Genomic DNA, 12,534 nt, shown 5'->3' on the forward strand with positions numbered 1-12,534 from the left:
TTTTGTTTCCACCGTCGGCAGCTTGTATGACATCGGCGTAATCTCGACTCGTACGCTTAGATCAGAGTCCGCTTCGCCTTTTGTGACCAGATTCGAAGCAACATGACATGGTACTCTCGAGTAATTGCACATAAGGAGTGATCTACCAAAAATTTGCCTGTCCCGTTTCAATCCGTGAGTACTGTACATACCTACACATACAAAGACATACACATATATATAAACTAAAGAGAAGTACTAAATGAAAGGATCGATAAAAGAATGGTAGAAAAAAAAATAGGTTGGACATCGCTCAACACAGAGCTCGACCGTGTATCTCAACACAGGGATGAGCCCATTGTTCATACCATCCTCAGAGAAGTGTTTAAGGGAAGACACTTGGTTACAGCAATAGTAGCTCTGTGTTTGGCTGGTTAAGCTCTGCGCCACCAGGTGGCTGCATCGTGCAGGTTGCTCATGCCGCTCACGTTTACGCTATGCCCCTTCATCACAGCTGTAGTAGTATGGAGGGGCTTCAGTTCATGCCTCTGGCCATCCGTCGAAACGCCCAGCACGCCTGCACTTACCGGAATACCGGACACACTCGGCGCTGCACCAGAACGCTCGGTACGCATGCTGCTTGAATAGCTCTCGTGGGGGATCGATGTCCAGGCGGCTAGCGGAGAGGCTTCATGCATTGGCCCCAAGACAACCAGAAGGAGACGTCACAACGTCACATCATGACACAGAGCCAGTGAAGGCGGAAGCGTAGTCATGGGGCAAACGAGTTTAGGAGAAAAAGCATGGCTAGGGAGGAGGGTAACTTGTAATCGTCTGTAGCTCTCCTATGATGAGACGCTTCATTTAAATTGTGGCACTAATGTTTTACTGTTGCTGTACCCTACGCGTCTACAAAATTTGTCCAAACCGTTTCAGGGACCCTATGGCATTTGTAAAGGTTGAGGTTGTTTCCGCGGCTCAATGAAAAATGGCTGTGTACATGGTGTGTGTGTGTGTTGAAAAGGCGTGAATGGTAGAGGGATCTCAAGAGGGGGGAGAGTGGTACGCATCAATGCACAAGATAAGTATAGAGGCCTTGGGGACCTGTGCTACAGATTTTGCAAGCGCAAGATAATGGACCTTACCCTGGTGGTTGACCACAGTGTTGCGCTGTTCACGTACCGAGCATTGGGTGCAAATGAAAACCCAGGTGGTTAAAATTGATCCAGAGCTCGACCGTGTATCTTAACACAGGGATGAGCCACATTGTTCATACCTCTACAGCAGCATCTTTCATACCCTGTATGTTTTTAGGAGACGTTAAACCCAATCGGTCGTCACATTCGATAGAATAAAGAAATCGTGCCACTTGATTTTTCTTTTTTTTTGTCACAACTATAAGAAGAAATAGTCAATGAAGCCAGTTTATTTAGCAATTTCATTATCTTTCAATTTATTTTCTGATTTTCTTTCTTCGTTATCATTTCTTCATTGTCAAGCTTCTTGTTCTGTTCGTATGGTTGTGGCTCACATGTAAATTTTACTGTTTTTGCCGAATGAGTGCCAGGTTTGGTGTCAAAATACCTTGTCATTCACACACACAGCTGGTGTTCACTGTAGAATGCCTTGCACTGTTCTGAGAAAAAGTGTAGAACTATGTGTCTGTAAGAAAAGCTTTTTAAAGCCTGAATTCAAGCAGTACAAGTCAAGGTTATGGGTGTTGCACAGGCGCGCAACTATAACTAATCAAAAACTTTTTTCGCCAGTGCTGTGGTCTTAAAACTAACCCTCGCATTGGTGCCTGTGCACGGAAGTGATGCAGCATGTACATAGCATCTTGCGATTCCAGGAAGGCAGCCTGGAGCCTCATTTTGTAAAGATTCATTTCATTTCTTCATTTCTCACACCTTTTGGCATTTACCCCATTGCCACGGTGCCGCCATCATCGTCGGGCACTCATCGGGAACAGGGTGTATTATGAGAAAAAAGAAGAAAAGGAATCGCGAAATTAATTGTATCATTACAAAGTATGAGCCCCACACGTTTCAATCGAATCAGCAGAATGCACTCATGCAGTTTGAGCATTCTGGCCCAGTAGAGTGTTGGCTTTTGTTAAACGTGTGGTACCTTGCGTGTGTGCTTCTGTATGCTTCACAACTTCTACTCTCCCTTTCCTCGCAGCATCATGAACAGCCTGATCATAGTGCTCTTCCTGACCGGCATGGTGGCCATGATCCTGCTCAGGACACTCCACAAGGACATTGCTCGCTACAACCAGATGGACTCTGGGGTACCTTGCTCTCTTCGTTTCCGATTTTTTTTTATGGATGATTCATTGTGAACAGCTTTCATTGTTGCAGTATCAGCACTTCATTTATTTTTTTCTGGTCTTTTACTTTCAGTTACTTTTTTCGTGTTTTTTTAGTTGCAGATAGGCGAGAAAAGTCGCAGAAAGAGTCTATGTGGAGTGCAATATTTCTTGGAACTGAAATCAGGGCATGCTTCTGTTGTCTTCCCTGCAACACATTACTGCTGGCGAGGCAAGGAAATTGCAAGGGCTGAGTGGCAAAGCAACCGCGTCCATGCAAGATATGCCACCAGAGGTTCTAAATCTATGTTGCAATCGTCAGTACTAAGTTGAAGCTCCGAACTCGACTCACTAGAGCTTTTCAAGTCTAACTTATTTACTTGAGGTGACGAAATGTCCAAAAGCACCATGATTCTGGCATTGAAATAGGTGGCCATTGTCTCCACAGCTCTCATGTTTAAAACACGGTGGAGCCAGGCTTCTGCTGCGTTTCCGACTACTGCGCCCTCAAAGAAAAAGTAATTTGTTCTGGGAACCCGCTGCCATTTAATAGTGCCGCATTCACACCAAGATAGTGAAATGACTGCCACTCATCTATGGCACTTGGTAGACGAAAGGAAATCTCTGGACAAGTGAGATTGGTCGTTGGCATGGAGAGGTTTAGTGGGTGCCTGCACTAGGCCGGTATTTTGTAGCGATGCCTTTAATGTCATAATGCCTTTTCGTGCTTATCGCGCTTTGTCAGTGGTCAGAGCGACAGTCCGCTCGTGTTATCAACGTTGATATCGTGAGCGGACCGTCGCTCTGACCAATGACAAAGCGCGATAAGCGCGAAAAGTCATTATTACTTTAAAGGCATCGCTACAAAATAGCGGCCCTGCCTTCACGGTGCCTGTACCTTTGTGCGGGATGGCAGTATGACAGGGCTTGAACTTTTCTTACCATTGCCCGGTACTTTTTTTCTGATAAAGACTTGTTAAAGCCCTTGACTATCATGTGCTGACATAGCTTCAGTGTCCGCACTTTCCGCTGTAGCTTAGCGACTCTGGCATCGCAATGCCAAGTTCAAGGTTGTGGGTTCAATCCCGGTCGTGGTGGCCGCATTTCAGTGGGGGCAAAATGCAAGAACACTCGTGTACAGTGATTCAGGTGCATGGTAAAGAACCCCAGATGGGGAAAATTAGTCTATAGTCCGCCACTGCGGTGTGCCTCATAATCAGATCATGATTTTGGGACGTGAAACCCCATTTATTACAAGCGTCTGCACCGGTTTGGAATAGTCTTGTGTAGTATTATCTTGAGTGGCCATGAAGTCAGTCCTATGGTGATGTCTCCCTCAGCAACTGCAACACGCAATGCCCACTTTTGTAGCTGTGCAAGCTGTGGTAGTTTCTGTCACTGGGCCTCTTGTAGACACCGGTCCTCTTGTTTTTTTTCTGTCGTGCTAACTTGAGAACTCTTTCTTTCAGGACGATGCCCAGGAGGAGTTTGGGTGGAAGTTGGTGCACGGCGACGTCTTCCGCACTCCCCGCAGGGGCATGCTGCTCTCGGTGTTCCTCGGCAGCGGCACGCAGATCTTCTTCATGACCTTCATCACCCTGCGTGAGTGTTGGCCCAATTCTCTGGCCATCATGTTGTGGTGCCATCATAGTGACTCTTCTTTTGTGTAAGCTGCACCAGCTATGGAGATCTGGTCAAGGTTTAGAAGGGCAGTATACAGGGTGACCGTAATGCAAAAAAATAACCATAACTCTTCAACGCATGAACAAAACGAGGCACACTTTATTTTATTCGGAAGGCCATTCAATTCTGAAGAACTAAAATTTAAGTTTCAAAATGTCCACCTCGTGCTTTGATACAGGCTTGAAGACGCTTCTGGAAATTCTTCAAAATAGCCGTGATGTCTTCTGGAGTGATTTTCTCCCAGGCCTTCTCCAAAGCACATTTGAGCAATTCGAAGGATTTGTGCTTGGAAGGGCACGCTTTTTGCTCCAGGGTCCCCCAGACAGCGAAGTCCATCGGATTGAGATCGGGGGAACTTGAAGGCCAAATGTCCTTCCCCCAGAATTTGGGAAAGTTCACCTCACACCACTCGAGAGTCTTCTTCGCTCCGTTGGCAGGGGCCCAGTTCGGCTGCAGCCACCACTCAGTGGTTTCTGCATTCAGCCCAAGGAACGACGGCGCCCTCCAGGATCAGCTCACGGTAGACGTTAGCATGGAGTTTGACCCCTTTTGGCACACAAATGAGCTTGGTCTTCCCAAGGCCTGAAATTCTGCCCCAAGCCATGATGCTCCTGGAAAAAAACATTTTTTTCCCCACTCTGATAGTTTTTGAAGAACCCTTCGGTGATTCTGTGAATTCCAAGCTGGTTCGACGGTGAAAATCTTCTCATCGGTGAACAGAAACCGGTTCAGGACTTGATCGCGGCTCAGCTGCTTCATCCTGCGGTACTTTTCCAGCCTGGAGGCCTTCATTTGGCCCATGAGCAGCTGTCCTTTCGCTGGTTTGTGCACCGTGAGCTTGAGATCCTCTTTCACGAGTAGCTGAATGGTCGATTTGCTAACTCCGTGCTCTCGGCCAAGTTCTCTCATTTCTCAGTGGACTTCTCTTCATTTTCTAGCTGACGGGCAATTTCAGCTCCCGGCGTGTTGCCTTTCGAAGCCTCCCACTTCGCTGCCGGTCCTTGACGCCCCGTCTCCTGAAACTGTTTGACGATGCGATGAACTTGAACACACTGTAGTTTGAGCATTTTCACGATCTCTGGAATCTTCAGACTCTGATTGTGGTGGGCAACGATTCTGTTGCGCAGCTCTTCAGAGTCCATTTTATCTAAAAAGACGGGACACCAAGAACAGTAAAAATAGCAGTTCTATGTCAAGAAAAGCACAAGGAACACAAATTGAATAATGTCTGTGCTATAAAATGCAAACAGTATAAAATGAAATACAAGGTGCTTTAGAGTGTTTTTTGGTCACCCTGTAGAATAACTTATTATATTAGTACTACTAATCTGTTGGGCTGAAACTTGGAAGGTAACAGATAAACTTTAGAGTAACCTAAGAAATCCGCAATGAGCGATTGACTGAAAAATGATAGGTGCAACATTAATAAATGTGAAGACTGCTTTGTATATGGGTTGTTCAATAAATACTGAGACTGATGCTCTGAAACGTTTATTTATGAAAATTAATATTCAGCACTTCATCTCTTTCTGTATGCTCCCCAGTAAGTTAAATGCACTTGTCCCACCATTTCTACCACGTCTGGACACAGATGGTCGAATGATTGAATTACAAGTGGCTGCTTGCAAACACATCTCAAGTCACACTTGGCGCGACAATAGGGACCACCAAAGTGGAGCTGCATCATGTTCCGTATGAATTTCAAGTGCGATAACATCCTGTCGTGCCCTGCGTGCTGTGTGCTTTAGGTGCGAGTGAAAGCGTGTGAAGGTGAGACAAGAAAGATGGTGGCTTCACGAGTGCCACCTTCCCGCGCAAGCAAAGGGGGAGAGTAGGGGGAGGGGAACGAGCTCACAGCAACGCAATCAAGCGCGTACGAGGGGGAGGGGGGTTGTGGATGGTAAGTTGGTGCACGTCTCGATTTCTGGCACGCGAGACTCGGCTGTGGCTGCAGGGTGTCGGCGCGGAATGTTTTTCGTTCTCGCTTTAGTTTCGTTCCACTGAAAAAAGTTCGGTTCTGGTTATGCTCCAGAACGAAAAAAAAAATTATTCGTAAGGATTCATAACAGTTTTGGTTCGCATGCAAAAATTTTCGCACCAAGGTTATGTTAAAATTATATTGTATTGATTTTTTTTTTTCAGAAAGTGAATTCTGAGATCGTGCTGAGTGCCTTGAGTAAAGGCACTGAGCATGATCTCAGAAGGAGCACTTCATCGAATGTACTCGCTGTAATTCGAGACTGCTGTTTCGACAAAACGAACACAAACGAAGTGTAGAACTTCGGTAACAAAGTGTTGTACCCATAGAAATCGAAACGATAAGCTATTAGTGCGCAAGCCTTGGGTTTTGCTACGATGCCGATCTGCTAGTGCACTGAGTGGCAGGCTTAGATTAGTGGAGCACTGGCTATCGCTTGCACTATCCCTGCCTGAGATATGCGGTTATGCGGACCCCGGAGATTTGCACTAATTCTGACATTGCCTGACGTCGGTTATTCTGAACCGAAAACCGATCAAAACACTTCGGTTTCACTCTGAAAAAACATAATAAATAATATTTCGGTTAAGTTTTCGTTCCGGTCAAAAATATTGTTTTTTTTTCCCGTTTTTGTTTTCATTTTGTTCCAACACACTGCGTGGCTGTGCTTGGCTGTAAGTGCGGCTGAGCGCATACGCAGCTGCCCACCCTGCTTTAGAGGTAATCTGCTGCATGTGCAAAGAGTGGGCGTGCCGAGACGACGTGGCATCATGTAACTGTCTTCTGGTGCATTTAGTATTGTAGGTTGCGTAATCTCGAGTTTCGGTGACCCATTGGAGCGAGAGGCCGACGAAGCATTCGCTCCCCGCTGCCAGAGCTTCTCATGATAACGTCGTTCCAGTTTGCACAACGCTATCAGCCGTGGGGGCGGAGTGCATGCGAAAGCGTGGCTGGCTTTGCTTAATTTATACTGTCAATGTGAAGATATCGTTAGGAAACCGTATCATTCGTTGCCGACTCACAAATTTATCAAAATGAATTGTTTTCTCATTCAAATTTGCTTTTTTCAATTAATTCAGGAAATTCTGTGGCCCCTTTTCTTGAAAGAAAAATCGATCGATGACTCTACTTATTTGCATAGAAGGTCGAATTTCAATACAAAGAAATTTCGATATAACGAAGCAAATTGCTGATTTTAACGACTTTGTTATATCGAGGTTTGACCGTACCAGCCCGATGACAGACTCTCCTCAATATAATTCTGTCACTCACTATACCTAACCTCTCGTAATAAAAAGATAATTGCATTGCATTACGAGACGGAATAAGGCACTACTTGTCCAGTTCTATTGGATGTTCAGAAACCAAGAACCAAGAACTCATTGACAATGACACGGGCAGTCGAATGGCTTCGTTATCACTCCACTCTAGGCCGCCCGCACTTTCGCATTTCAGTAGTTTCGTTATCACATAGTGCTGTGCTGGTTTTGCTGGCTCGCGAAACACACAAACTGCAACTAGCAAAGAATAACCATGGCCATGTAATGTTACGGGATGTCCGAACGGTTCACGCCACTTGACCAAGAGCAGCCAGCTGCAGCAGCGAATCCAACGCTCAGTCTTCACTCGGTTTCTCCATGGCCACACATCTATGTGTTGCACACAAAAAAAAATTTGGGCACAAACTTTCCACTGGGGAATTGTTGTATAGTGCATAACATTTTTTTCTAATCATTGCTTTTGAAGCCTATACTGTACCATAGTCCCTCAATACTTTTTCTGATCACGAAACTCCGCCGTCTCTCTATGGGAGAGCTAGATATGTCGCATGAAGCTGCCGCGCTGTGGCGCCACCGCAGCTGAGAGGCCACCTTTCTCCGTGTTAAACCTGGAGAGATTGCAGATGTGGCCAGAGTGGGCTGAAAGTTTGGACGCGTACTTTATACTTGTATGCGTGCGCGTGCGTGCATGCGTGGTGTGTGTGCGTGCGTGTGTGTGTGTGTGTGTGTGTGTGTGTGTGTGTGTGTGTGTGTGTGTGTGTGTGCGTGATTCGACATTTGCTTCAAATAAAGCTCGCGATTCAAATACTATTATGCGTCGCAGTTTGCCACGGAAGTATGGTACTGACTGAGTGCAACAGATCGTCAATCCACGTCACTCTACTCGTGCGAGTTAGAGATTAATAAGCGCAGTCCTAGTCATCGGGCATATTAATTCGCTTGTGTTTTTATGGTGTATATTGACAAAGAAAATTGGGTTCGAAAACTTTGTCGCTGATTTGGAATAATACGCACGAAAACTGGCAAAGCTTGCGATACATGAAAATGACAATACTTTCCTTCAAGCAAGCGTTTCATTCACAGCTACGATCTGCCGATGTCCCTGTTCCAAACTAATTATGACGTCCTAGAACATTTTATGGTACAGTGTAGCACGGTTATAACAAAGTTGGCGGGAATCTGAAATTACTTCGCTATAACCGCTTTTTCGCTATATCTGGACTAAAAAATTCAAACATTATGCAGACCAAAAAAAATGTATTTACACTTTCTGAAAAAAGCGATCAAGGGTCCCTTGCACGTGTTTCGCGAGTGCGCGTTTCAGAACACGGTGCTCAACGTTGTCCAACAGATCGCAACTGCCCGGTTCGGAGCACAAGTACATACGCAGCGTGTCGACAGCTGCGTGAGCTGATCCGGCGGTCCCAGGCTGAGGCGCACCAATGTCGTCACCTTCGCCGTCTGAGGAACTGCTATCTGCGGCCGTTCCCTTTTCGGAGATGCTAGCGGCGAGTTCATCGGTGGTGTGCTCCTCCGTTGCGACGACGTCTTGATCCGCCAGCGCAAAGTCCAGATAATCCAACCCACTTGGGACAAGGCTTGCATTGCCCGCGGCCTCCCACAGCTGCCCCAAGCTCATCACTGCCGCGGCACCATCCGATGCAGCAGCATCGATGTCTGCTTCTGCTGTTATTTCTTCGGCAGCGCTGCTTCCCTGCGAAAAACCTGCTTTCTCGAAGCAGTGAAGAATGGTCTCAGACTTCACGTCCCGCCAGGCTCCGCTTGCGAAAAATACCTTTACTAGCGGCACCTTCAGGTCGGCAGCGTTGTCGGCTGTACGGATGTCAATGAGCAGACGCTCGATGACACGGCGGCGATAATGCACTTTGAAGTTTGCTATCACTCCCTGGTCCATCGGCTGCATCTTGGCGGTTGTGTTCGGAGGCAGAAAAAGTACCTCGACGGCGCTCAGATGTGCGTTAACATGGTGTGCGCTGCAATTGTCTAGCAAGAGCAGCACTTTGCACGTCTTCGCGGACATTTCCTTATCAAAGTCTGTCAGCCACTTCCGGAATATCTCCCCTGTCATCCACGCCTTTGTGTTGTGTGTGTGCGACAGGCATTGACAGTACCTTGGCAAAGCCCCGCGGTTTCTTGGGCTTGCCGATGGCCAATAGCGGCCGCTTGTTGGAGCTGTCCATGTTCGCGCACACCAACACTGTGATGCGATTTTTGTTGTTTTTCCTCCCCACGCACTTATCAGTCTTCGCCGCGAGAGTTTTTGCAGGCAACAATTGAAAGAACAGACCCGTTTCATCAGCGTTGTAAATATCTCTTTCGGTGTATGTCTCAAGAATGCGGCTCCTGTGCTTCACCATCCAACGCTGGAGACCGTCCTCGTCAACGGATGCAGCTTCACCGACAATGCTCTTGCATGTGATCCCATGGTGGTCTTTCAATCGCTGCAACCATCCGTTGCCTGGATTGAAGTTCTCGTGGCCGAGAGCAAACCCCAGACGTTTGGCCTGCGCTAGCAGGATCGGCCCATTGAGTGGGACGTTCTTAGCACGAGCGTCTACAAACTATTTGTAGAGTGCCGCTTCGACATCTCCGTAAGTGGCAGCGCGGATCCGCTTCCGTTCACCGCTGCCAACGTCGTCGTCCAAGACGGCGTCAATTTTGCTTGCACTTTTTATGATTGTCGCCAAAGTCGACTGTGCTATGCCGTACTTCCGTGCAATGTCGGTCTTCTTAATTTTCTCCCGAACTTCATCCAAAATGGCACGTTTCACTTTTAGGGAGAGCACTTTTCGTTTGGTCATCGATGAGGCGGTCATTCCGGGTATTGCTTGACTCGACATTGTCGTAAAGTTTGCTGATGCACATGGTCAGGCCTAGCTGCAACCGCAGCAAGTCCAAGCGCGCTGCGATAATCCGCTTTTCACCTGTAGACAGAGACACAGCACATGTGCGAACGGCTGCTTCTGCTGCTAAGACTGAACTGACGAACACCACGAAAGAAAGAACGGTGAACTGACGAACACCACGAAAGAAAGAACGGCTTTGTGTGCGACAGGAGCCGCTGGCGAAGCGCCGCAGCCAGGCTAAAGCCCATTTCACATGGTGCGATTTTGTCTGCGAATTCGCACGTGCGAATTCGCAGCTGCGGAAAATAGGCTGCCGGACCCTTCGTGCGTGCGTTTTTTCGATGTTCGGCGTGCTGAACTTCTCTGCGAAAAACGCAGATGCGTTGGTGGCCACTGTAGCGGTGGAAACAGACGCCCAATAGGAGGCGGCTCGCTCATATGTTATCGCCAGTCAAAATGCTTAACAAGTATGCGAAAAATGCAGCTGCCGTAGATCCATGTGAAACAGAATTGCGAATTTCGCATCTGCGGAAATCGTAGCTGCGAAAAACGCACTGCAAAATCGCACCATGTGAAACGGACTTTAGGCAGGCCTCGCTGGTGGCGCCATGCCGTGGAAGAAAATCAATTTAGGAGCGCACCAACTTGCTTCGCTTTTTCACCAAAATGAGGCGCCACAAGCGGAACCGGTCTAAAGTGGCCACAAAGTTTCTGAAGCTGCCCCCACTACCTGCTCTCTGAAGAGAGGAGCACGCCGTGAAACGAGATAAGATCGCAGCGGTCGGCCCGCCTGGCACTGGAAAAGAGAATGGGAAGCTACCGTAGGGAAGGGAAGCGTTCGCGAGACGGCTACCGGGCGACCGTGTGGTGCGGTGAAGCAAGCTTTCGCAGGGAGCCGAGTGGGGCGAAGCGGCTGCCGGGAGCCAAGAGTTGGCGGTTTTTCGGCCTAGTTGATTCACGCGAAAGCTCAAAAGGTGGTCTGATGGATTTTTTTTTGTAGTTCTCGACAAAAAACTTCGCTATATCCACTGAGTCGCATTTTTTTTACTTCGTTAAAAGTGGACTTAAAAGGCATTGAAAATGCGGAAATTTAGACGGGAAATCAAGACGTTATAACCGCTATTTCGCTGTAAGTAGGTTCGTTATAAATGGGCTACACTCTACGTGCGATTAGAATCTGTCACCATCGCCTGAACCGCTCGTGTAATCGGAATTCGTTAACAGCACACGACCTTGAAGTCAGGTTGTCGTTCACTGGCAACGCCACGCCGCTAATGTCTTATTCTTTGTGCAGCGCATAAAAGTCGCTTAAAATTTTTTAATCGAAGCCGGTTGGGTCTACTAACAACAGATTTCTCAGTAAGAATTCTATGCGCGTCGTCTGCTGACACACGGAGCCACCAGCTGACTTTGAGATTGTTTACTTTTTGTATGTGCCTTGATTTCGGTTAGAAAACACTCTCAGATGTTCGAGTTTGGATACTGTAACTGCTACGACAAAATAGAATGTAAATAAAATCGAAAAGAAGCTGGGCTTTCAGCCGCAGCGTGACCAGAGAAGAAAAAATACCGCCGCCGCCCGCGGCGGCCACTCGGCTAGGTGGCCTTTCTTTTACTACGGTACCCCTAACGGCAGGCGCAGGCTCTATATTAAACTGAGGCGGGAGTTTCATGACCAGAAAAAGCTATTAAGGGACTGACTGTACCCTTGAAACCAAGACTGCTGTACTTTAAGGCAGGGGTTCTCAACTACGTTCATCCCAGGGAACCCTGCTAAGCTCCATAAAGTGCCAAGGACCCCCCCCTCCCCCGCCGAATTAACCGAATGTCGTATTATCGAGGGTATCAAGAAAACAATAAACAAATGCTTCACTACGTCAACACGCTTTTATTTACTCAATGAATCGTCAAATCTTGTTTCTATTTAGCACAAGACCAGTGCGGAAGCTGAAATTCTTTTCATCGCATGACTGATTAGCGCTAGCAGCGGCAAAGGCCTCGCGACATCCTTCGCGGCGCGCGTTTTCATCTGAGACGCGCTTTGCACCAACGGGCGCACATCCCGATTATTTTTTCGCCACTCAGCTGCTCGCCAATAAATTGTCCGTCCATCGCGATGTAGCCGGTGCTTTTTCTTCGACAGCTTTGCACTGAGTCAAAGCGAAACTACTGCTTGCCGCAACCGCTGCGGACGAAACCGCGGCCGCTATCGACTCGATCATGGACGGCGACTTTGCTGTTGTTCAACAGAAGGCAGGCGGCTGACGCACACCCCAAGTCAAAACGAAACTACCGTTTGCCGCAAGAAGCGCGGACGAAACTGCGGTCGCTATCGACGCTGCCATGGGAGGCGACGACGCAGTTGTGAAGGCACGCAGCCGACGCGCGCATCGAGTGAAAACGAAACTACTATTTGCCGCAACCGCTGCGTACGGAACT

General features: G+C 47.7%; 2 protein-coding genes and 1 long non-coding RNA gene across 3 annotated transcripts in view; 2 read left to right on the plus strand and 1 right to left on the minus strand.

Moving 5' to 3' along the window:
• LOC119441492 (transmembrane 9 superfamily member 2) overlaps positions 1–12,534 on the plus strand; it is a 271,918-nt gene that overhangs the window by 241,860 nt on the left and 17,524 nt on the right. The gene's annotated exons all lie outside the window — the stretch shown is intronic.
• Positions 1–12,534, minus strand: part of LOC125943007 (uncharacterized) — a 203,004-nt gene that overhangs the window by 172,639 nt on the left and 17,831 nt on the right. The window lies entirely within an intron of this gene.
• LOC119441495 (transmembrane 9 superfamily member 2-like) overlaps positions 1–12,534 on the plus strand; it is a 194,004-nt gene that overhangs the window by 164,298 nt on the left and 17,172 nt on the right. The window contains 2 exon segments of the mRNA XM_049661345.1: positions 2,161–2,269; positions 3,757–3,889. Coding sequence (XP_049517302.1) covers positions 2,161–2,269; positions 3,757–3,889 — 242 coding nt within the window.

This window comes from Dermacentor silvarum, chromosome 2 (assembly GCF_013339745.2).
Source record: "Dermacentor silvarum isolate Dsil-2018 chromosome 2, BIME_Dsil_1.4, whole genome shotgun sequence".
In the NCBI taxonomy this organism is placed as follows: Eukaryota; Metazoa; Arthropoda; class Arachnida; order Ixodida; family Ixodidae; genus Dermacentor; species Dermacentor silvarum.